Here is a 27,022-nt window from a genome sequence, read left to right on the forward strand (position 1 = left end):
TGCCCTTCACATACCTAAGCACCCGCATCCCTGCATTCCAATGATTCTCTCGGGCTGATGTCCGGTCTGGTGTTGCACAGATAGATGAGACTGTTGACCAACTTCATGTACCTCCCAATGTCTGTTATGGTGGGTGAGGCATCCTCCATAAGCAGCCTCGCATTTACCTCCATACGTGTAGCTATCTCCTGACAAAGTGTGACCCACGGATCACTCAGGTTGGTGAGATGAAGTGCCACACACACACACACACAGAATACATATTTTATAAATATTTATGTATTACATATATTATATATTATATATAAATATAAGTGTATATATTTCCAAATATTATATATATATATATATATATATATATATAGAGAGAGAGAGAGAGAGAGAGAGAGAGATTGGGGGGGGGGGGGAGAGTGCGAGAGAGAGAGAGAGATACATGCATACATACATACATGCAGGCTAGATAAATGTGTGTGTGTGTGTCCACGCGCATGCGCGGCTCTTGTGGGTCAGAGATGATGCTTTGTCTATGTGCCTCTACATGGGGGGTGGATGTCGATAATGTGACAATGGCTAAGTACAAGGGCTTGCGTATGGGTGTTGAGAAATTAAATGACTTCACCTTGGGGAACTCCATAGTGGCCTACATAGATTTGGGTGCCCTTTTGCTTAACCTAACCTCCAGGTTGGGCTAGGTGTTCAACCCAAACCTTAAACCTAAGTGTGTCTAGAATGAAGTGACAAAGGGGGAACTAAACATACAGGAATGGGCTACGAGAAAACATGTGAGACAGAATGTGGCAACGAATTGAGACAGGACCAGCTATGTGGTGATTAGCTCAAACGCCGACCCCGAGGAGCTAGAGACTAAGATGGCTCATGGCTTTGTTCCCACGATTGGCTATGGGAGGGAAGGAGGCAACAGAGAGCTCAATGATTAGGGAGAGGCTGATGAGCAGAAGGCATCTGAGCAGGGGGCAACGACCTCAAACGACTAAGAGAGAGAGGCTAACAAGAAGGAGGCGGCTAAGTAAGAGGCAACGGCCGCAAATGGCAGAGAGAGAGAGAGAGAGAGAGAGAGGTTTGCTAGTATACTTTCCTTCAATTATGTGGAGCCAAATGGTTAAATTACAATAGCGCTTGAGTTGCACTCCACACAGGAGTAAGCTAGCTATGGGGCTTGCTATGGGGACTATTCAAAGGTTGGTTGGCTTACTGAAGTTGGTTTTCTATCATCATTTATGACCGATAGTTCCTTCTTTCCCATGACCAGTCATCCATGAATTGATTTTGCCACTGAATGTCATGGCCCCTTTGTTAGAGGCCCATGTGTGCATCTGCATGTGTATCCCATCCCCCAAACAAACTTCTTGTATCCCTCGGAGGTCGAAGGTGCCTATGGGAGAGGTTTGGCTTGGCTCCCCATCTTGCAACTCCTTATGATAGTCCACACACAAGCGAGGGAGCTATTGGGCTTGCTATGGGGTTTGTTGAAGGTTGGTTGGTGTTATCGAGCTTGCTATGGTGATCATTTAAAGGCTAGAAAGCTTGCCGTAGTGGAGTTTCTCTCATCATCAGCAGTTGGCAATTTCTTCATTCTTGTGACCCGACATTTGCGAATTGATTTTTCCACTAAACGTCATGGTTGTGGCTATGGCCAATTGGATGTTACGAGATGGTGAGCCAAGGTAATGAGTGCATCCCATGACTTAGGCTACAAGAGGAGATTCATCAAAGGGGAAGGGGGTTAGAAAAGTTCTTGGGGCAATTCCCTAATAGGAGATTCATTAGAGGCATCCCCCTTAGGATTTCACCATCTCAGACCATCACTTTGAATGCCCCGCACCCCCTTGAATGACAGCCTTGCCAAATGACTTTGACATGAGCTTTTACTAAGGGTCAAAGGGGGGAAGGGGGGGGGGGACAACCTAGGGTGGAAAACGGGGACTCTATTAAGTCCATTTTGGATGTGTGCTAGCACACATCCAAATGTGGCTCAAAAGAGCCCCTATTTTGTGGCGACTTATCCACAAAGGGACAATGAATTGCCCCTTATGGCCTTGAATAGAGGGAGAAACGATATCAAACTTGAGTGAAAAGTAGGGGCTACTTGAAGCCCATTTTGGAAATGCACTATGGATAGGACATGAAAATGGGGCTTCAAAGAGCCATTGTTTGAGTCCACTTCGACCTAAAGGGACCCTGAATTATATTCCCCGCTTGGCGTTGAAAGATGGGTGGCACTTATCGAGAACGGGCTCAAATCGATTAGTGGTTTTTTCAAGTAAAATTTAGGTCATGCAAGTACATAAAATGTGATCGATATTCTCTAATGCGGTGCACTCATTAATGGTTGGTGAGCATGTTCACGACTGAGGCCGATTGTGTCATGGATCATTTTGTTGGATGCGAGTCACTAGGAATAGTTTGCAAGATCATTGCAAATCTCATCACAAACACTCCGCACCAACTTTTTGCCATTCTGTTATTCCTTGTACTGCCCAAGTAACTCCTCTTTATAGTTCTCATCTTCCTTGTCGCATCTTTGCGGTCAACACACATTTGAGCTTCCTCCATCATTTGCATAGGAAAGTAAATTACAAGTAGAACAAACGACTAGATCCAAGCAAGGAAAACGGTAACGACGTCTAATTGAGTCTGGTCATGGAGGCACAGAGGAGACGCAGATGAGGGCTTGACTTCTATAGAAGCCTTCCTGCCTTCCCTCTCTCTGCCAACAATGTTCAAAGAATATTCTCCTTGTACCTCCTGCTTCTCCTTCTCTGGTTCTTCCACAAGCACCTTCAGAAGCCCTTTCAGACAAAACGCTAGGTCGTGGAAGGTTCGAAGATAGGCCATCCTCTTTCAACAAGCGCAGCAAATGTATAGATTTGGGAATTGTATCTCCTCTGCACCTAAGAAAGTTCTTCGAACCCAGCCTTCTCATTTCTCTTTTAACCCAAGCTGTCAAGTCTTCCTCCCCATGGTGTTACTTCTAGAGCTTTCTGCTCAAGCGCATACACAGTCATTTCTTTTTTCCAGAGCTTTTGGCTCCTCCGAAAAGTATCATTTCAGTTGACAGCATTGCACCCAATGTGTCCTTGGCATGTCCATAATCAAAACGCTAACAACTCCAATTTCTCGGAACATCACTCAAAAGGAGCTATTTTGATGTCTCCATTTTGATGAGCACACCCAAAATACGCCCCTTAGATCCCCATTGCCTCCATGTTCAAGGCCCAATTAGAAACAATTCAGCATCCATTTGGGTCAAATTAGCCTCAACATAGGGGCAATTTGATCCCCTTCCCACCTATTTTTTGTATGTGCACTGGGCTTTAAAAAGCCCCTATTTTCCACCCCCTTCGACCTATGTTGGCCCTATGTTTGAAGACCTAGGAGTCGCAACTGAATTTCCTTCTTTGGAGAAATGTAACCTACAAGCTACCTACCAAGGATCGCTTGTCAAATGGCGAGATATGTCACTGCTATGCTCTATGTGGTGTGGATATGGAGAACTACTACTATCTCTTCTAAGGTTGTATGTTCATCCGTCCACTATGGCGTTTTATTCATCGCTGGCTCTCTAAGGCTCAAATTTGCATCTACTTAAACTGGAAACAGGTTCTCTCAGTGATTAGGGGCAGCTTGATAGCATTCAATACCGCCTCCTTCAAGGGGGGATAATCCACCATATTTGGCAATTGAGGAATATTGTTGTGTTTCATCACTACAAGATCCTTGTAGATTTCTATTGCGAAGTGCAACGTTATTTGATTGAATTGCAGAGCTTCTTAAGCACTCCAGCAAATTTGCTGTTGAGCTACAAAGACTCTGAGACAGGCTCTATTGTGAGCTGTTCTTGCATTTTAACTTTCTTGTATTTCTTTTTCATTTAAAATAAACTCTCCTTTTTCTCACAGGAAAAAAAAACATTTTCTAAAACTAAATGATAAGTAGATCAAAATTTTAGCAAACAATATATGCTCTCAATGCTTGCTTCAATCAGCAAAGAAGATTCTCTTTTCCGTAAGTACAAACCCTTGAGGTTGTTTCACATAGGCCTTATAATCTCCAATACCATTGATTTCACATCCATTAGAAAATCTTCCACTTATTTTTTACCAACAAAGAAAAAATAATACATATAAAAGTAATCAATACATTCCCACTACACATTCTTTTGCCACCAAACTGGTGTTTTGTACGTGTAGGTTATGTGTATTTAAATTGCATTGCTTCCACCCATCCAAAAGAATATGAAGCCCCTGCATATGAGCGTAGGTTCTTCAACAATATTTCATCTATACTTCCATCGCCAAGGTCAAGTATTCCTACTGCCCGCCAGCTATGAAAGCTTCACAAAGATGAGCGTAAGGTAAACTAGTTACAGTGCTTTCCTCAACGCTGGCCACCTTGGCAATTGGTAGTGGCAGAACACTATAAAAACTTAAGTCTATATCTAAAGCTCATGCAGGCATTTCTAGAAAAAATTGCAACTGTATTGGAGGGGCAGGTTCATGAATTATGACCCGGAATGAGGCGAAGAAAGACATGATCTGTTAAAACATAAGCATAAGACTTGATCACAATTTGACCCAGAAATTTACAAAAGTCTTTATTGACAAAGCGTTGCGCAATATATGCCTCATGAGGTGCTAGCACACCATCTAATTAATGGCAGCAAGATAACAAAGGTGATGATTTCCTTCTGCACCCAAATGATATGCTGCACAGCTTGAAACGAGTACAGCATACAGAGACTTGTGGAGCAAGGTAGCACAGCAACTCTTGGCAAGACAATGTACCCCAACCCCAGCTATTTAAGCGTCTGCACCTTTCTCAATTGTTCCAAAGGCAAAGTCAATGTCGCAGTACTGACTTCTGGATGAGCTCTCAAGCTCTACTCAATGTCTTTAATTGCTTCCTACACAAAGAAACAACTCTACCTGAGAATTTGCAGGCATGTGGTACAAAATATGCCAAACAAAATCCAGAATATATGCAGCCATTTCACCATATAAGTAGACATTTGACATAAAAGAGCCTGTAATACTCACTTTGGCAAGTCGAGTAACATACGAAGCAGCAAAAACAGTTGCCAAAAGACCAAGACCCAAAGTCCAGAGTTGCTCAGGGCCCCCCCCTTTACCATTCTCTGCTTCTTCTTGCTGCATGAGGCCATTACAAAATCAGTTTATAAAGTGCCCTCTGAAAGGCCCCCCTATGTAATTGATACTCTAGTTGACGATCAGCTCTAGTTGGAACAAGACAATGAAACGGAGGTCAACCATGACACCAAGGAAGGTCATTAGTGAGACACACAGGAGGGCTTGACCTGGTTATCATGTTCCAAAGAAACAACACAAAGATTGCTGTATTTATATGAGGAAAAAAACTCAGAAGTGTAACAATACCTCTCAAATGAAGAAATTTTATTGAGAATAATGACAAGACAGAAAGGAAATTATATAGTCCTGTCATCAGAAATTCCCAGCAGTTGACTAAATATATACATATCTGGTGGAATATAGGAACTTACCCAACCTCATCCTCTCAAAAGAAAACAGTGGGACTTTAACCTCCAACTGTATGCAAATTCACACGCATGCATACAATTGTACAAAGGTCTTCAAAACTGAATTTTCTGTCAAACCCAGAGATGAAGGGCAGACTCTACCCTGACAAAGGCTAGCACTAAAGGAAGAAGGCTAATAAAGAAGCAGTGAAATCTTCTCTAAGAGCCTTATCTACTTTATAGATTTCATATGCTGGAAAAACATCTAAGTTCTTAATGTGTAGCGGAATTTACATTACAGAACTTGAAATTTAATGCTTCCAAGACATTTGTGCAAGATTCAATTTGTAATCATAAACGCTTTTTGCAGGGGCCAATGTGTAGTAAGGAGGCTTTCCAAACAACTAATCTTTTGTTTAAAGCCATTTCGTGAGAGCAAGAGCAAGGAAACATCCGTCGTTAAGTAAAGAGATGCTTATTTGACAGAGCATGGCAAAGATGTCTGCCACAAGGAGCAAGAGAGACCTCCTAAATAAAAACTTGAAGGGGCAGAACATATGTATGCCTTGAATGTGAATTATAAATACAACTTGCTTTACTAGTGTATTGGTCCCCACCAGTATGTTAGTCCTAGCCTAATAACGGCTATGGCCTTGTGATTGCATTATGTCCAATCTGAGCTGGAAGCTTCATCTTCTCCTGATACACCCTCCCAAAGACCTTCCCGCATTAGTAGCTGCATTTTTTGTAGCTATGTAGGGAAACCACTTTCAGAGAACTTTTTCATCAATGATAAGGCAATTTGTTGAGAAGATAGTGTCATAACACCGGGCACGAATGAGAGGGATAGAAGAAAGAGCGCACAAGGAATGAAGATGCCAAGTAGGAGGCTGAAGAGATGTTGGTTGGCCAGAACTAGAAGCAGGCAGATGCTATAGACGTCAAACCCTCAAGAAAGTGTTGCTGCATTTGGAGAATGAAGATGAGGCTTAGAAGCGGTGTGCACGGAGAAGACGCTTCATGTGTTTCCATGATCGCTCCAACCTAGTCATTGCAATAGTGCATCACTCTCCCATTGCATATCAAGTCAGCGACCAGAACAACAACAGTTTCTTCCACCTTGATGACATCCTCCAGTATTATTGCGCAAAAAATGCCATCAGAAACTGGACTCTTCAAGGCAGGACCAGCCGCATGATCTAATGTCTCCCTTCATCTGCAGAAGATGAGACTTCAGGACTCAGTTCATGGCAAGTCTCCAACAACAGCGTGGAAGGGGAGCAACAAAGAAAACGTCCTGATTCTGGTCTGAATCACAACTGAACAAGAATCGGTGGAGAGTGGGGCTGAAACCACTGAATGTTGACCCCTATTTGCAATGCCAATAGCTTGAGATTGCCTACCCCTATGCCCAAACTTACTACTTATGCAATACAGAGAAAGTCCTTTAGGAGAGGAATGACGATGTAAATGTCACAAACAACAGATAAAAAATAACGAAGAAGGAAAATCGTATCTTGCTCGAGCAGCCTTGATGCTCTTCACATTTTTAGAACTCGTCGACATGTTGAAGGTTCAAGGACCACAGCAAGGAGCGACCTGCTAGCTACATGTATTACGTCAGGGATATGCTTGGAGTTGTCAACAACAAAAGTAGCTAGCCGCACCTCCTGAAAATGTCAAACATCTAAAGACGACCAACTATGGAGATTTGCACCTACAATCATGTCGGTAAAGAACTACTCAAGTAGCACATAGTTACCAGGGAACGGGAACGTTCTGAAATTTCAAGTGCCGGAACGGGAACGTTCCGGGAAGGGGGAACTGGGGAACTGGAACTGGAACGCCATGTCATATGACACGTCATCAATCCATATAAAAATATACCAATTATGAAAAGAATGAGTAGATGGAGGGAGGGAGGGAGTAGATGGATGGAGGGAGGGAGTAGATGGAAGGATGGAGGGAGGGAGTAGAAGGATGGAGGGAGGGAGTAGTTGGATGGAAGGAGGGAGGGAGGGAGTAGTTGGAGAGCTGCTGGATGGAGGAGTCGGGCTGCTGAAGGAGGAAGAGAGCAGGTGGAGGGCTGCAGGTCGAAATGGTGGAAAACAGGCGACCACCGCTCGCAGAACACGGTTGAGGAGGAAACCCTAAACCCGGAATACCGGGTTTAGGTCTGGAACGGGTTCCGGGTTTCCCTGGTAATGGCTGGAACGTTCCAGGCAGGTTCCGGGGGGTTCCATGGTTCCCTCTTCTCTGGAATGGGGTTCCACGCGTTTCGGATGGGGGAACGGGGTTCCTTGGTAACTATGGAGTAGCAGCCCCAACTACTTTCTGTTTTTTGCAGGTCTCAGCTAAATTCTTGTTTTTCTCCACATTCCTTAAATATGTTCGAAATTAGCAGTTTTTCCAAAGACAGTAATTTTTTATGAAAACCTTTTCAAGAACTTTTCTTGACCGGAATGATCTCCAAGTTTAGGTTCTCCATATGTCATTTATTCATTTACAACATTCGTACAGAAGGGAGTAGAGAATATCTCAAGAAGTGCAAGAGAGGTATCCAATGTTTTCTATACACGTCACTCTAAGGTGAGACTCTAAGAACCTCTTGGAGCTCCGTATTGAATTCTTACACCCCTTGGAATGGTGGGAGGGGACAGAAAATTTTGAACAATTCTTCAAGATCTCTCAAAGTCTGGAGGGTCCCTCATCATGTATTTGTGTCAATGTGGCCGGCTGAAAGCGCTCTAGCCTTGTCTAGGGCAAAAGAGAAGATAATCTACAATGTGATTGTCGTATGTGCTGTGTCTTAAGCCTGTTGCCAAGTAGATTGGGTCTATATCATCATGTATTTCTGTTGATTGAGGCAAAGGAGGACACAATCTAAAATGTTGTCTTCATGAAAATGCCAATTGTGTGTCTTGGTTCTATTTCCAAGTAGATCAGGCCTACAGTGATGCTGAATGCAACACCTTAAGTGCCCATCAACCTATCATCAAATGTTTCTCCCGATATGGAAATCCATAATTAAGGTCTACTAGGTTGGACCATTTGTGGGGGTCTCGCTCGCTAAAAAGAAGAGAGTTTTTACAACAATATATCAACATGATCACGACCGCCACAGCATCTTGGCCTGATGTTATGCATAATCTGTGACAGCAAATCATAGGCTTTCTAAAGGATTGGTAATGCTGATTTCTAAGGTACAATATGTTGCAGTTCTGAAGATAAAGTGCCCCTTTAACTTGACCTCACCCATATGACAACATCTGCAACTCTGATGCTCCCTGAAATCTGAGGCCTTTTATGAAGGAACCACTAACACACCGGCTGTTGACCTAACCTACTCTTGTTCAATCAAATTTCCCAGAGAGGCAAGATCCCTTCTAATCACATCTGCAAACAGCTACAAAGCAATCAAGAAAAAACTTGAGGAAGCTAGTTGGTTCACTTCCCATCCATAGGCTCTGTACATTGAGCCCTCCTTGAGCCTGGGGGTCTAGAACATCCTAAGGAAATTGGTTCAATAAAGTAAGAAATTGTGTGCATACCACAAATCCTCACGCATGAGGCTGACCTGACCTGTATTGAGGCTTGCTCATAAGACCAGCCTGCCATGAGGTAGTGCATCCTAGACAGTATGTTCTGAGCGATTCTATCTCCTCAAAATGACCCATCTTATGTCCTTAGGCCTATGCAACACTAATTTAATCTCACATTGCCATGCAAAGCTACCCATGCCACATGGCAATAGATTGGAGCACATACGGTAAGTGGTGGGTGGAGTCTCAAGGGTCACACGTGACAGTCATAGCTCAGTCCCATTTGTTCTTGTTGTCTTGTTTGCCCTATCTCTCTTGGCTGTCCATATCCTGTAAGTCCTTTTTATTCAAACATTCACATCAAAAGTGTCCAAGACCCTATCCAATGCTAGCTTAGGTCTCAACTTTGAGTATTAGCCTATGATGAAATTCACTTCAAATGTGTCCAAACCTTATGATGACATTCACATAAAATGTATACAAACCCTATCAGTGCCAGCTTTACATCCTTTAGGGGCATACATTATCAACTTCTGAAAAGAAGAGCTCCCAAAAGATAAACTTTTGAAATAGCTTTAATAAGAATTATTAATAATTATAGGTATTACACAATTGTCCCCTTTTGTTTCGCTCTAGAATTTTGAGTTTATGAAAATGCATTCTCTAAAACTTCATGAAGTCTATCCCACCATTAGAATTCCTGTTGTGAATGTGAAAAAATTTCATAACTTCCTTCCAAATAGATTTGGAATTACTAAAGTGATAGTAGAACCATTGAATAAGCAATGCTCCCTACTATTCCTCTCTACCAAATACCTCCCCCTTCCTATCCATAACTTCCCTTTTAATAGATTTGGAGTTACTCAAGAGAGAGTGGAACTCTTGAATATAAGTTGCTTCCTACTATTCCTCCCTCACTTTGCCATCCCCTTCTCGTCTGCTTACCTTCCTTGGCCTGAGGGAGCTAGTTCATTCACCTCCCAGCCATAGGCTCTATACGTCGAGCCCTCCTTGAGCCTAGGATTTAGACGATCATAATAAAATTGCCTCACCAGCGCAAAAAACTGTGCGCATACCAATTACTGAAGTGAGAGCAGAACCATTGAATATACGTTGCTCCCTACTGTTTCTACCTGACATAGATCTCCCCTCACCCTACCTCTACATCCCTTCCGCTAACTTCCTTCAGCTGATTGTGATGCTCTTAATTCACACATGATAGCCCACAATGGCCCTTGTTCTACTTTGTCTATCACAACCACCCCCCCCCCCCCTTCCCAAAAAAGAAAAAAACACTCATGCCACCAATCTTAGTCACGTAAGAAATCGTTCATCAAAGAGCTAAGGAGCAGAGCCACAATGATAGCAAAAAACGAGAATCTATATCAAATTTGACACGTCTATGAATAAGTGATCCATACAATGAGAGTCTCTCTCATATAGAGAAAGAGGAGTCACACTTGAAAGAGTCTGCATTTCTAAAGAAGTGTGTACACCTGTGAAGAGCTCTTGTGGAGCAATGTGCCTCATAAGACATGTCTTGTCAAAAGGACATACCTTTTTCACAAGTGTCCATCATCCAATAATCCATAAGTCTAAGGTTTAGGAAAGGAGTGCGTCACGAATAATGATATCCCCTCCCACCCAAAAAGACCCTAGTGAAGCAAAAGATGAAATGATGTAGAGTAAATCATATTTGATGACGGAAATAAAACTGCAAGAAGTCAAGGTGCTGCTACGAGTCCTTATCAATCTGCCAAAAAGTGTTGGTGTTAACAAGATCATGCCTTTAAAAGGAGGAATATGATGATATATCAATGTTGTATCTCAGGCTATAGTGATCCAAACTGTGCATGTTAATGAGAACAACGTCACCATCTTCGATTTCAAGAACATAACAACTTGATTTGGAACGTCTTCACACTTGGAATATATGATTCTAATCAAGAAATGTGAATGGTAGGATGAAATTAACTCCAAGATGGTGGTAAACCCCACTTCTAAGTTGAGTGTCTCTTTAGAAATCCTAGAAGGTTTATAGTATCGGATGCAGACTTGGAAACACAAAACTTGATTATCTTTGTAGTCATGTGGAGCTACGCATAACAAAACCATGTCAATCTCATTAAATTCTACATAATGTATGTTGAACATTGGTACTGCTCTTGCGTTCTGTTCAATTGATCCTTGAATTTAGCAAGATAACTCTTGAGCTATCCGATCACCTGAGGCCACTCTGCATTGTAATGCAAATTTTATTAGTACTTTTTGAGTATGTCCATAGGCTACTTGAAAGAATCACATGCTAATAGCACTAGGAAGTCCATCGGACTCTGGATAATGATTTGAACCAAAGAGTAATGCTATGCCAAAAGATTCGAACAGAGAAATACAAAAGTGAATAGTGAAGTCAAGGTCTCTATCCCTTTGGCAAATTAGGAGTCAAAAATTATGAAGTGTGAATAAAAAATATGACGTCTAAAGCTTTGTCACTCTTTTTGAAGCTAATGCTGACAAAAACCATAATTTGAGCATTGTCTTTTGAAGAACAAGGCAAGATCATAACAAAGTCCATGGAGATGGTTTCCCATCTTATAGAACCCCTTTAGTCATTTGTTGGAAAAACAAAAAAGGTGTAGCCATCTTCATTACATCAATGTTCCTAGATGTGCTACAAATATACATGCATGCAGCTCTATTAACAAAACTTGTAGAATACCCTTGTCATGAGGTACGCAAATATTATCTTCATAATACTAGAGATCATTTGTGTATCACATAACGGAGAGTATCCTAGAGAGGCTGGAATGCTCTGAAACCTGCTTTTTTACGATGCAAGATGCCAAGGAATCCAAAGTATGTTTTGGAGTGGCTGGCTAGGAACTTGTAAATCCCAAAGTGTATCAAAAGGATTCTGATCATCTTGCCATGTCCCCTAGAGCAACACCTCAACGACTTGGAGGTTAGATGATAACCAAATTTCCTCACAAGAAAATTGGTACTGACAGGGGTAAGGGCTGCACGTGATGCGAAAGATCTAAATCTCTAAGGTGCCACTAAATGTAGGAGGGACAACTTGTACTTGAAATCTCTCAATGGGGCTCAATCGAAAGATACATGGGTGATGTGTATGTGGACAATCTCTCCCAGACAAGCATTTCTAAGTTAAAAATGCTTAGGCATTCTAACTCACAAGGCGACAGGCCACTTAAGATAGAAAGAATTTATTGCAAAATTAGCAAGCCCCAACATGGACAAAAACTTATCTAGATGAATCTAGGAACATGCCCAAACTCATCCTCTGAAAACACAAACGCATCCAGGAGCATATCCAAACTCTTAATAAGAGTGAAATGGTCTTCACTTCTCTCCTAAGGACAATGAGGTCTTCAAAATAGGTAAGGACAATGAGGCTAAGAGCGCCTTTGTTGCGTCTTCACTTCTCTCCTAAGGACAATAAAGCTAAGATCACCTTTGCCGCCTGAAGGGTCGAATGAGAGAGAGAGTGCAGATAGCAAAGGGTCACAGAAGAACACCCGTCACGTCAAACTTAGATAAACCAAAAACAAAGGAGTACAAGGTACAAGTACCTAGACCTAGGACTAAGTGTCCTAGGTGTCACATAGGACTAAGTGTCCTATGTGGCCTAAAAGACACTAACACTATAAGTGTCTTTATTTATGCCTACAAGGCACATACCATGGCCTATAGGGCATCACTAGAACCACCAGAGGATGGCCTACAAACCCCCCTCCATGGGATGGGCTGAAGTACTCTGGAAACGTCTCAGAATACCTGGTATTTTCTAGTCATAGTGGCACATGTTCATCCAAAAGGATATAGCCATCTATGAATGTACAAGGGATGTTAGATCATGTAACAAAGGGGACCAAGTGTAAAGCCTGTCAAAAGACTTCGAACTTGGGACGAGGAAGTGCCTTTGTAAACATATCTGCTATGTTGTCCTCAGTGGGAAGATAGGACAACTCTATGTCACCTGCTGACAACCGATCCCGAACATAATGATAGTGAACTTCAATATGCTTGGTACGCGCATGAAACACTGGGTTACGCGCAATGGCCAAAGCACTCTGGCTGTCAGTGTAGACAATAGTGGAGGATGTCTGGCGAATACCAAGATCTGTAAGTAATTGTCGAAGCCAAACACACTCTATTGTAGCGGTGAAAGCTGCCCTGTACTCAGCCTCACAGCTAGACGTGGCAACTTTTGGTTGCTTCTTGCTGAGCCAAGAGATACATGAATTGCCAAGCAAAAAACAATTGCCAATATGTGACACTCTGGTGTCGGAACATCCTGCCCAGTCACTCTCCGTGTAAGCATGCATGGTAAGTGAACCCTGATCACCATAGAAGAGAGCTAAATCCTGAGTGCCTCTGAGATATCTGAAGACTCTCTTCACTGCCTGCCAATGCTGTGAACTGGACATGTGCATGAATCTGCTGAGCTGAGATACTGCACACTGCAAGTCAGGTCTGGTGTGACATAAATAAATAAGGCATCCAACAGCCTGCTGATAAAGAGTGATATCGCATGGTGGGCTCCCATCATGAGCTGAGAATTTGAAGCCAAGGTCCACTGGAATAGAGATTGGCTTGCAATCCTCAAACTGAAAACAATCAAGGAGCTGTCCAATATACTTGAACTGAGACATCATGATACCCCCCTCAACATGAGCAAACTGAATGCCCAAATTATAATGGAGCCGTCCCATGTCTGACATGTCAAAAATCTGCTGCAAATCAGCCTTGAAAGCTGCAATTTGCTGAGTATCTAGGCCCGTGATGAGCATATCATCCACATATAAAATCAGCACTAAAAAATCAAATCCACTCCCACGGACATAAAGAGTGGGTTCTATGGGACTATTCTGAAAACCAAGGGATAGTAAGTATGCATGAATTTTGGCATACCATGCCCTAGGTGCGTGCTTCAAACCATAAAGGGCTTTTCAAAGCCGGCATACCTTATTTTCAGAATTAACAACCTCAAAGCCAGGAGGTTGTGTGACATAGACTTCTTCCTGCAGATCCCCATGAAGAAAAGCAGTTTTGATGTCAAGCTGGTGCACTTGCCAATGATGATGGGCTGCAATGGCAATGACACATCTAATGGTAGTAATCCTGGATGTGGAAGCAAATGTCTCCTCAAAGTCAATGCCTTGTTAATGGGCATACCCTTTTGCAACAAGACGGGCTTTGTATCGATCTATGCTGCCATCAGATTTCCTTTTTAATTTGTAGACCCATCGCGTTCCAATGGCATGCTTGCCGGGAGGGAGATCTACTAATTCCCATGTGTCATTTTTGGCAATAGGTTGTAACTCAGCTCTCATTGCATCCATCCACTCTTTGCTGTCAAAAGCATCTTTATGGCACAGAGGCTCTTCATTGCAAGCTGTAGCAAGGAGTGCAAACTCAAGAAAGTGACCATGCTGTCTATTCCCTGATCTTGTCCGGGCAGCAAAAGGCTGATCTTGTTTGCTGGCCCTCAATGTATCAAGAAGCCACCTGGGAACTTGCCTTTGCTGTCTATTGACAGCTCTTTCTTCAATGACTGCATCATGAATAGTGGGATCATTTTGTGCCGGAAGAGAAACCTGCAAATCAGCATGAGGTTGTGGCTGATTATTGCTTAGTGGAGGGCCTACAGGAGGCTCATGTTGCTATTCAAAATCCTCTTCTGATGATGGCAGAGGTAACCAAGATTCAAAGGCATCAAACATGTCAACATCTGGCTTTGCTTTGCAGTCCACAAGAGGAGAAGCTGAATGTTCAGCAAAGATTACATCTCTACTGACAATAATCTTTCCAGTATTTGGTTGATATAACCGATACCCTCTGCTCTCCTGGCTGTAACCAATAAATATGCATTTGATTGCCTTGTCATCAAGCTTATGTCTCAGCTCAGATGGTAAATGAACATATGCAAAAGACCCAAAAACTCTCATGTGTGAAAGTGAATGCTTCCTACCTTTCCATGCTTCATAAGGTGTAACAGTCTTCAATGCCTGTGTAGGAGATCTATTCAGCACATAGTTGGCACACATCACTGCATCAAGCCAAAATTTATTGGGCAAAGACTTGGCCTTAAGCATGCATCTGGCCATCTCCATTGTGGACCTGTTTTTCCTTTCAAAAACAGGATTCTGGTGAGGAGTGTAAGGAGTAGTACATGAGTGAATAATGCCCCGTGAAGACAGAAATGCATCAAACTCCTTTGACATATACTCCCCCCCCCTATCTGTGTTGAGGGTGACAAGCTTGCATCCTGATTCATTCTCAACCATATTCAGCCATCTCTGAAAGCATAGGAAAACTTCAGATTTGGCTTTTAAAGGATATATCCAGCAATAAATCATCTCAATGAGAGTCATGAAATATTTGTACCCTCCAATGACATTTGTTCTCATTGGGCCACAGACATCACTGTGCACTAGCTACGATTTCCTTTGTGAGAGTTTTGGACAATTCTTGTCAAAAGGAAACTGATGCATCTTACCCAAAAGACAACCCTCACACACATGTTTGGAAACTATGTGAGTTTGAGGTACATCATTTGCCATCTGCTGTGAATGTAGCTTTGCAAGAGCTCTATAATTGAGATGGCCCATTCTCTCATGCCAAAGATGAGTTTCAGCAAGCTGTGAATCTGAAATAGCCAATGCTTCAATAGAAAGTGCAGCTGAGTGATGATCAAGGTGATAAAGCCCCTTTTGCAAAGTGCCAGTGAGAACTATGGCATTGTCATCACGAAGATCATAAACTAGGCATCTGTAGCCATAAAAAATAACTCTGAAACCTAAAGTGGCAATTGCTGAAATTGAAATCAAGTTGACTTCAATTCCAGGCACAAAAAAAACATTTGTCAGAGTAACAGGATGGCTTGAAATGGATGTGAGCTGCACATCTCCAATTCCTTTTACAGCATATGAAGCATTATTATCACATGTGACAGCCCCCCCTCGAGGTGCATCAACTAAAGAATGAAACAACTGTCTGCAAGATGTGACATGCTTGGAAGCACTACTATCAAAGTACTAGGACTGAGCATCATTAGCAGTAAAGAATGCATCAGCTTTGGAGGGATCAAATGAGCAATGGACAGCCCATGCCCAATCATCCTGAAGAGCATGTGCATGTGAAGCATCTTCTGGCTCATGGGATTCAATAGCATGTGAGGCATTAACTGTCAATCCTGCTTTCTTTTTCTCCGAATCAATGCACTTCCTGCATTTTGAAATGTCACGTCCAGACTTGCGACAATAGTTGCATCTTTTCTTCTTTGACTTATCTGCTGTATTTTTAGATGCATGGGAGGAATTGCAGCTGCTATGCGCAGATTTTGGCTTGCCCATAGGCTTGGAAGCCTTGCCTCTTCCTGTCTGCTGTGAAGCAAATGCATGATCAGGAATAATGGCTTGTCTATTAGCTCTACTTTGCTCTTCCTGCAAAAGCAAAGTAACTAGCTGATCAAAAGAATAGTGGTCTGGATTACCCATGGCCACTAATTGAAGGGTTGTAGCGAACCCTTGATATGTATCTAGCAGTCCATTCAATGTGGTACTGACAAGCTGTGAATTTGGCACCAGCTCATCAATGTTGGCAAGCTGTTCCATGAGGTCCTTGACCTTTGTCAGGTATGCATCCATAGAGTCACCTTCATTCATGCTGACTTCCTGTACTTGCCTTCTCGAATATGCAACACGAGCTTCATTGCGAATCTGATAGAGAGAAGCCAATTTATCCCAAGCATCCTTTGCTGCCCTGCAAGACCGGATGTGTGAAATAATGATTCTCTTGCATGATAAAGCAATGCATGAATGTGCATTTGCATCTCTTGCATCCCATCTTGAATGTTCTTGAGTTGAAAGAGCAACAGCAGGAGTGCTAGAGGAAGAGGCATCAGGAGTAGTACCCCTTGCAGAAGGACCAGCAATAGAGGCAACCACTGTAGCATTGGCTGGCCTCAAATCAGCCCCAGAAACAATATTCCACAAATGCTTTGCAACAAGAACATGAGATAAGACCACATCGGATAGTTGGTGCCATCCAACTTATCATCTTCACGAAGAACTCCAAATAAATCTTGATTGTTCCCAGCCCAAATGTGACTGTGGCAGGCAATGTTCACTACAAAAACAGTAAATCTGGCAAAAGCCCCAAATTTATTGAGGGCAAATAGGCCAAAAAGAGGGCAAATACAGAAAAGCCCCAAATTTTGCTGAATGCAAATCTGACCCAATGTATAGCCTCAAGGTTTTAAACTGCAAAAGTATGATTTACTTTCCCAGACACTAGCTGAAATTGAGCTCCCAACACCAAAGCCCCAAATTTTGTTGACCTGAGTGATGATGTGGCACAATGTGACAGTCTTGAACCTGAAATTAACTGAAAACTTCAATTTTTGGAAAGATTTCAGTTGTCAACCTTGTCCAAAATATTGTATTGACAGGTTGAAGGTCCAAATGTCAAAAGCCCTAAATTTTCCTGTTGGAAATTAGGGTTTGACAGTCAAATACTGTCACAATGCAGTAGGTTCAGCAAAGGGGAGGCTGTAGGATCCTGTAGAGAGCAAATTGGACAACTCTAGAGAGGCTCCTAAATAACTCGCGTGGAGTAGGCGCCTGTTGTAGATGAGCCTTTGCCAGTTGGAGGTGCCTCGAAATAGAGCCTAGTGCAGATTGCGAGCTGAAAAATTGTATCCAGCTGGTCGCCTAGCTAGTAGAAGTACCTGCGATGGAGATAGAGTCTCCAGCAGAGCAGCAGCAGCAAGTCGAGGTGAAGGAGCAGCTACAGGATGGCTGGAACTGCCTCAAAAGGCTTTGAGCTAACGATGTAGCTGCTGGAAATCCCTGAAGAGTGTCCTAGACAGATCGCGATCTGCTATGGAAGTAGCCCGAAGTGAAAAGACAGCCGTACAAGGTCTAAACTAGCTGATGGACATCTGCGAAGTGCTGTGGACAGACGCCTGTGAAGTCGCCGATGAAAAACTCTTGGAAGTCCCTGGAACATCAGCTGCAGGAAATGTACGGTATCCGTACGTGTCTGTACGGACAGTACGGAGAAATGTCGCAGGATAGCAGATCTGTTGAGCGATGGAGCAGGAACAGCACAATACAGCAGGTGTACGGCAACTAGTACGATCTGTACGGAAAGGGTGCTTGGGAGCAGGTACATCACTGTACGGTAGGTGTACGAGCAACTAGTACGATCTGTACGGAAAGGGTGCGCAGGAAGAAGATCCTGCTCTGATACCACTGAAGGGTCGAATGAGAGAGAGAGAGTGCAGATAGCAAAGGGTCACACAAGAACATTCGTCACGTCAAACTTAGATAAACCAAAAACAAAGGAGTACAATGTACAAGTACCTAGACCTAGGACTAAGTGTCCTAGGTGTCACATAGGACTAAGTGTCCTATGTGGCCTAAAAGACACTAACACTATCAGTGTCTTTATTTATGCCTACAAGGCACATACCATGGCCTATAGGGCATCACTAGAACCACCAGAGGATGGCCTACACCGCGTTGCACTTGGGGGTTTATGTCCACCCCTATTGGAGGTTAATAAGGATTCACTACACATGCTATTTATATGGGCAGATTTGATGTCTTTGTATTTGTCTCCTGCTAATGCTAGGCTAGTGATTTCTTGGTAGTTTCCATTTATACAAAACATAGTGCTCTAACGCTATCATGAATCATACAAGATGCAAGTGCCAATGTGAAGTTGAGGAAGAACGTTCAGGGTTCACAGCCCCCCACTGCCTTACATGTTAGGTCCCAAAATCGACACAGTATTAAGGAGGCATAGAAGCTCGCTCTATTATTTGAGTAAAAAAGGAAGGTGCACCCAATATAACTCTACATCAAAGAAGAATGTAAGTTTGCTTCAAGGCCAAAGAAGATCAAAAGTTGCTGGAATGGATGGATCAGAAAATGATAGTGCGGCAACACACATATCCAAGCATCCTATAATGTAATGTCTGGACATAGGATGCTGTATCCAAATCTATATAAGGTTTGAGGGTGAAAAGATAGTCCACAAGGGACCCTCCATCAAACACAATGAGTAGAGAGAAGCTTTTCAGAGCCCGAATGGACACCGGGAGGAAATCAAATATATGCTTTCAATGTGGTGAGAAGTGCAATCTTGAACATCAACAATATACAAGAACGGCAACATTAGGACAGCAAAAAACAGCATGCTTGTAGAAAGTTCAACTAATAATGACATTGAGGCCATATCATAAATTGCAGAAACCCATGCAGCAAGAACAAAAGATTCATCAAAGCCAAATATAGATTCTATATTATTGCAAAAAATACATATTTCAAGATTTGGACTTACAATGATAGCTCTTCCAATGGCACCAGCACTCACATACGCCCATGTCCCTGGAAGCATTCCAAGCCAGCTGCACATGAAAACAAAGACTACATCAGCACCCAAATATACATTTTCACTTAGCAAATCTTAAGCCCACAAAAGTCGTAAAATGTTCCATAAGTACAATGCATTATTTTCGGCTACACAATAGTAATAATGCATGAGACACCTCTTTAAGAAAACATGAGAAGTATAACTAAATAGTGTTGCATGCACAAATTTATCCACAAGAAAATGAGGTTCCTAAATGGTCTCTTTACATTGAAGGAAGTCATGCCAGCATTTGAAGGGGAATAGGAGACCATCATCATGCGTCCATATTCGGAACTCCCACAATGTCTCTTGAACTTCTATGGATCTCCGCACAAAAAATTAGTGACACCATAAGGCAAAACTCAGGCTCAAATAGCTGATTTGGGTTGTGTTGTTTTGCGTGGTGGACAATATGCAATATAAGCAGCGGAACGTTACGGTAAAATGCAAGCTGACAGATGACCAATGCAGCTTTGAAGCACCTTTGACAGCATGAATTGACTTTGTTTTGATGCGTTACAAATTGTGACCTCAATGCGCACATGGAGAAGGGAAGGCAAAGCTAGAAAGAGAATTTCCCAGCAAGCAGAGGCAGAAGTGGGACAAACTTCTGCCATGGATTTTGTGGGTGAGGGTGCCCACGACAGTACGGGCACTACTGCTAGGGATGCGCATAATTTTAGATATGGAATAAAACTTTGATGGTAGAGGATTCCACTTCAACACATAGATGTGTAATATAATCATTCTTCGTTGATTGCTGGGTCATAGATTCAGGGGCCTCATCCCTTATACACCTTAAAAAGTTTGGTTTAGTCATTTGAATATGAATATGCATTCAGACAATGCAAAGGTCACATATGGAAACTGAGAAAAACTGCCGATAAAGGCAATTGACGTATTCCAAGTTGAGACACATAACTAATGTATACTATGTGCATGGACCCCACTTGAATTCGCTGTCAGGAGGTCAGATTTCAGACCAGCATACAAAAAGTGCACTTGATGACAAGGAAGCTTCGCTACGGGATGCAACTGTCAAATAAGAATTTGCAAGATGGGCCAATAGAAAATGCAAATATTTCTGATACTAACAAGAGGTTTATATTGCAGGTGGGATTTGGTCGCCTTAGTTTCGAGTGCTTGGCAATGTTGCAAAGGCAAGAGATGGTTTACAAACTGCCAGACGTTTTTAATAGAGTCAAAAAGTATGCAAAGCCTATTGAGAAATAACATAGGCATCCCTTCCAAAAGGCCAGGCACACAGATCATGAGATGCTTTGGAGATCGTGCATACAAAACCAAAGCGGGAGACTTCTGAGACAAGGTCTTTGGGTAGTATTGTCTACATCACTTTTATTGATGACTTTCCAGAAAGGCTTCGGTGTTAATCCTGGACATGATTGGGAGCATCCAAAGGCTGTTGTGCATCAGCATGTGCAGGCTGAGTATTCTAATCTTCTACTGGCTGCTCTGAAGTGCCTTCAATTCCCAGTGGAAGTAAGCTTTCAAACACAACCTATAAACCTATATGCAGCTGCTTATCAACCTCAATCATGGACTGATTTGAGTTTTCTGGGATGTTAACAGATGTATGCTATGATATTATTTATATTTTTAAAGGAAACACTGTTGGAGTCTTGGAGATATCATAGCCAAAGAGTCTGGTGATGTGATGTGCTAGTGAAGTACTAGGTGATCTAGCTAGTCTATGTGAGTGAGTCTTGTGTGAGTGCCACGTGTTATCATGGGACTTATCCCCATATGCACTAGGTGCTAGTGTGTGAGTGAGTGGCCTATATAAGGCTTGTAGTTCACTTGTCTTGTTACACTTGATGAATGAATGAAAGCCTTCTTCATGTCTTCATTTGAGCATTATTTCCTCACACCCTAACTCTCTCTCTCTCTCTCTCTCTCTCTCTCTCTCTCTCTCTCTCTCTTCACCATGTTTCTAACATGGTATCAAAGCCACCTTCCATAGCTGCCACGTCACCCTTGCCCTAACCCTAATTTCGTCTATGCTGCCTCCTTCTCTCAACCGCCTCTATTCACCACCTCCTTGCACCCATCTGCTTCTGCTTTTGCCACCACAGCTTGCTGTCTCTATTCGCCTCTTCCTTTCAGCTGCTTGCACCCGTTTTGACGCCTTCATTTGAGCCATTTCAGAGCTTTAGGCACTCTTGATGGCCTGTTACCTAGCTGGTTGGCACAGTTTTCAACGCCTGTGAGCACGTGTGGAGGTTTTCATCGCTGAAAATCAGTTTGTCTGAGTTGCTGCAGCAGAGCTGACCACCTATGCACATTTTTGGCAGAAGTTCGAGGTCTTCGAAGGCTTTTTCGAGCTATTCTGAGGCAGCTGCTGCATTTCCGACCCGTTCTAAAGCTGCTGCTGCATAACCACCATCAGTAGAGGCATTTTCGAGGTGTTTCAGGACTTCCAGCACATCCAAATCAACCGATTCTTTCCTTCAAGACCTGCTACAGCATTCAGAGCTGTTCTGGGGAGCCGACTTCCACTTCAAAGATCCACTCTTGTGTTTTGGTACAACTACGTATCTGCTGAAACACTTCGGTGTACTTTGGAGCTATTCTACTGAGCTGCTTTACACATTTCGAGGCATATCTTTGCTGCTCTCAGATTCGGGTTCATATTTGGAGCATCTCTAGGCATTTATATCTGTTCTTTTGCACAGAAGGAGATTGCTGGTCCTTCATCTTAGCTTGCTGCCCGCCTTCACGAAGTCCTCTTCAATCATGACTCCCTTGTCTTCAAGTTCTATCCTCGTGGAGAAGTTTAAGGGGGGAGGTTTTCCCACATGGCAAACCAAGATGCAATTGCTGCTTATGCGTGAAGGAGTTTGGGATGTTGTTGAGGATGACCAGGCTGAGTTACTTGATCAACAACACCAAAAGATTTGGAAGCAGCATAATGGCAGGGCTATTGCCCTCATTGGTCTTTGCTTAGCTGAGTCCTGACTCTCTCATCCATCATGTGGAATTCAAGTCAACAGCTAAGCAGATTTGGAGTCGCCTCAAGACCTTCTTTGGTAATAAAATCACCAACTCTAAAGTCTTTTTGAAGCTCAAATTTTATGATCTGAAAATAGAAGAGAGTGATGAGTTGAGTGATCATCTAGTCCGGTTTCAATCTCGTGTTCAACAACTCTCAAGTTTGAAGAGTGTCCCTGATGATGAAGATAAGATGGCCATCCTTATGAAGAGTATGCATGGCATTTCTCGCTTTGAGCACACTCTTGAGATCCTTCCTCTTGCCACTACCACGTTTGATGATATGGTAGCCCTCCTCATTGAGAAGGATCGTCGCAATAAGGAAGTTGCTCTTGCCTCTCCTATTGATCATGCATTTGCTTCCACAAGCAAATGGAAGACCAACAAGAACATTATTTGCAGGTTTGGCAAGAGGAAAGGGCACATTGAAGCCCATTGCTTCAAGAAGAAAGCACAGGAACAAGAGAAGCATCATGCCAATCTTCTGGCTGAAGTTGAAGCTGAACCTGAAGAGCCCCTGGAGGAGATACATGCAGCTACCACAGCAACAGAGTTTCATGGCCTCTATCTTGACAACGACGATCCATTTGACCAGGGTTGGGCTTTCTAGGCCCCTATGCTATGTGTGTTTGCGTTGAGTCAAATAAAGGTTCTCAGCCTTGAGTTGTCTCTCTAAATTGAATGTATTTGGAGTCAATAAGAGGTACTTTGCCATGGGTTGTCCCCCAAAAATAAATGTACTATCTTTTACTTTGGTTGATGGTATTGACCACCCAGTTCAGGGTAAGCGGGGATGACGAGTGATGGTTTGCCCTTGCCGGTCGCAAGCTGACTGAGAAGTCACTATCACATGAGAGGTGTTGGATAGTTGGACTTGCTCTTTGCAGTATTGTGGTGGAGGGGGAATCGGTCTACTCTTTGCGTGTTGGGTCTCACACTCTTTACTCTGAAGGGGGGTGTTGGAGATATCATAGCCAAAGAGGGGTGATGTGATGTGATGTGTTAGTGTGAAGTACTAGGTGATCTAGCTAGTCTATGTGAGTGAGTCTTGTGTGAGTGCTACGTGTCATCATAGGACTTATCCCATATGCACTAGGTGCTAGTGTGTGAGTGAGTAGCCTATATAAGGCTTGTACTTCATTGGACTTATCCCATATGCACTAGGTGCTAGTGTGTGAGTGAGTAGCCTATATAAGGCTTATACTTCACTTGTCTTGTTACACTTGATGAATGAATGAAAGTCTTCTTCATGTCTTCATTTGAGCATTATTTCCTCACACCCTAACTCTCTCTCTCTCTCTCTCTCTCTCTCTCTCTCTCTCTCTCTCCCCCTTCACCATGTTTCGAACAAATACTAGGAACCAAAAGACAAACTAATGCAAACACATGAAAACAACAGAAATGCTGCCAAACGCAAACACAAGGAAAGAAGGTGTTTTAGGGAGGGAGGGCGTAGATATACCAAAGCAAAACACTACCTAAAACCAAATGTCCAAATGATTTGTATAACCTAAGAACTAAAAAGAAAATGGGCTTTGATGCTCTTCGCTGAATTTGATTCTATGTTTAAAGAGAAACAACATCGAAAACAAGAAAACAAACATACTACCTATGCTCTCACATCTATTACAAAAAATTTGAAACTATCCATTTTCATACGACTTTTAAAGTACAATAAACTCAAAAGTTTTCATATTGTCCCACTTTCTACAAGATTTCCAAATTGCCTATAAAGTAGAGAACTTTCTAGCAAGATGAACAAACCACAGTATATGTTTTGAAAAAAAAGTGAACGCTTAGAAAAACACATCAGAATTATGAGAATAAGTAGGATGAAATCACCTGCCCAAAACATACGGCACAAGATTCACTGATGTCAGCCCATACAAGTAGTTTCCAAGAGAAAATGGTAGCAAAGGGCTTAAGCGTAAAAGGGCTACAACTCGAAAACCATTTTCTCCAATTGCTTTGTCAATGGCCAAAAATTTCTTATTGCCTTCAGCTAGCTTAAGAATTCGATCCCGAGCTAAATATCTTGCGATCAAAAATGCAGCAGTGGCCGCAATCTGCACACATCCAGCAACAGCTAAGATCACATCTTTGTATGATTTTACCATTCATAGCTTCAAATGTGTAAGGACAAGGGGAACAATTAGCCCAATATAAGCCCAACCAAGGGCAATAAAGAAAAGTGTGACCAGATTCATTTTGAAAGTTTCAAAAACACTCTCCCAAGCAATCCCATCTATGTTATTCAAGAGATAACAAGAAAATTACTTTGCATAGCAGAAGCACTTATAAATTTGTACCCAAAAAGGTTTTGAAAAAAGGTTAAGAGGTGTGACGAGTCGCAGAGGAAAGATCTCATGCTGTCAAATTGAATGGAAGGTAGAAATTGCGATTCAACAAATACGTGATAAATGCTCTCCACTCCTAAATTTGAAGACAAATATTCAAAGAAGAGATCAAGAAGTCACAGCACTTCTCAAAAATGAAATACTAATAGGAAAGTCACAATGAGCCAACATTTCAAAGTGTTGTTGTTTCAAAGCTTCAAGAAGCTATGAGACTGCAAACTTAACAAATATACATGAGCCTGCTATAAGCTTCCGGCTTCAGAATGGCCACAACATCCAGTACATGGTGGATCTCTTGTTGAAGTGAAGGATTGAAACGTGCAAAAGTGACTCTTACTACTATTGGGGTTCTCACAACATCTAAGTCAAGTATTGTGGCTCTATGGATGCTCCAATAGGCATCCTCTGCTAGCTTATGGATGACTCTTATTGAATCTTCCACCTAAGCTAGACGTCCTTGCAACCACACCAGTAGCTTTCTACCTACCCATCTCTAGTTTTGAAGATCAACCAAAGTTTTTCCTTGCCACCCCCAACTCCAATGCGACAATACCACCATCTCTTCTCCAGACCAAGATGTACAAACTGTAATCAAAATCCTTGAGGGCCAAAGTGCATGGTGACGCCAAGGGTAAGAAAAATACAACAGATTCATGTCCAATTTTCCCAATAGCATACCAACCTCTACCCAAGCATAATGGTACATAATGGCAAATGAAGAAGAACTACCGTAAAAATTTCTCAAATAATACATTTTGTTAGAGCCCATATTGGAGACTTTCACTTGAGACCAATTGCAAATGTTATTTTAAATATGTATGACACTATCCCGAGTACATTGAGAAGTGTTATAATGTCATTCTCGATTTGAGCCATGGCAAAAGTGCCATCGATGGATTCAATGGATATCTAATCTGATGTCGTTGTCACAATTATCATGGTGCCAGAGACATTGGTGACTCTATACTTCTATTAATGCGTTTGTGCAATAGATGGATTCAATGGATATCTAATCTAATGTCGTTGTCACAATTATCATGGTGCCAGAGACATTGGTGACTCTATACTTCTATTAATGCGTTTGTGCAATAGCAAGGTATGAAAGGTTTCAGCACATTGCAGCATGCACCAGACAAAACTTTGAAAGTAAAACATGAAGAGTGCATATCGTCTCAATGATCAAGGTTCCCATGGTAATTCTAGTAAGAGCCTATGCTTCTTGGGGGTCATAAATGGGGAGATGTTTTTCCAAATTCCCATGCTTAGCCCCATTTAAACCCAATATGGACTTTGAAAGGAAACATGGAGAAAGAGTCTCCAAAATGGCATGTGCATGTAATCCAAAGGCTCTTGTAAAGTTATATACCATATTGCTTTACAAATGGATATTAGATGACACCAACGAAACCACCCTCGATACAATCCCAAATGTAATAATGGAATTTTTCAACGTATTCCATGCAAGCCAAAATACAAGCATCACCCTGGCAATGCAACTCTAATTGTCTCACAAGTGAAAGTGCACACACTTTTTTATGAGTGATAAGGTACATGCATCAATTTCCTAACCACATGCATTAGTTACGTCGAATTCAGCTTCAAATTATGAAAGAGAGCTCCATCTTTAAACTAATGAACCATGAAATGCATACACACCTACACAAGAACATAAATGCAAGTATGGAGCACCTATCTATTTCCCAATTTGTCTATGCGCCGAAAAAGCTCAGGATCGTTGTCGCCAACATCATACAAGCAAATTGACAGTTGTAGATTTCAGATAAATGAGATTGCTTACAACTTAGTGCCATCAAACTTCTCAGCATGTTCAGGAGCTGTATCAGATTTGCTCTGCTAGAATCTAAAATCTACGAGAGACCTACATATTTTGCTTGAGAATGTAAATGCCATGTCATGTTTGCCAAAACTCAGCTCCACCATGCTTACTAAGCTTGATAGCATTTTTATCAGGACTTGTATCAGATTTTCTCTGCTAGAATCTAAAATCTACAAGAGACCTCTAGCATATTTTGTTTCAAACATGTAAATGCCATCTCATGTTTGCCAAAACTCAGCGCCCAGATAAATGTGCATTAAGCTCAAATCTATCATGTCAAATCACCTAATAAGTCATCTTTCAATTCTGTGACTTTTTG

The 27,022-nt window shown here is 42.2% G+C and overlaps 1 protein-coding gene across 1 annotated transcript in view; it reads right to left on the bottom strand.

The window, feature by feature from the left end:
* Positions 1–4,211: 4,211 nt before the first annotated feature.
* Positions 4,212–27,022, bottom strand: part of LOC147899438 (SNARE associated Golgi protein family) — a 68,922-nt gene continuing 46,111 nt past the window's right edge. The window contains exons 6-9 of the mRNA XM_087378344.1: positions 24,352–24,575; positions 19,429–19,495; positions 5,058–5,168; positions 4,212–4,924 (exon numbers count right to left, since the gene is read on the bottom strand). Of these exons, the coding sequence (XP_087234470.1) occupies positions 4,901–4,924; positions 5,058–5,168; positions 19,429–19,495; positions 24,352–24,575 (426 nt within the window). The 3' untranslated portion in view covers positions 4,212–4,900. The remainder of the gene's footprint in view (positions 4,925–5,057; positions 5,169–19,428; positions 19,496–24,351; positions 24,576–27,022) is intronic.

Source organism: Dipteris shenzhenensis, chromosome 8, assembly GCF_047967505.1.
Source record: "Dipteris shenzhenensis isolate YYH24624 ecotype China chromosome 8, Dip_SZ_1.0, whole genome shotgun sequence".
NCBI classification, from domain to species: domain Eukaryota; kingdom Viridiplantae; phylum Streptophyta; class Polypodiopsida; order Gleicheniales; family Dipteridaceae; genus Dipteris; species Dipteris shenzhenensis.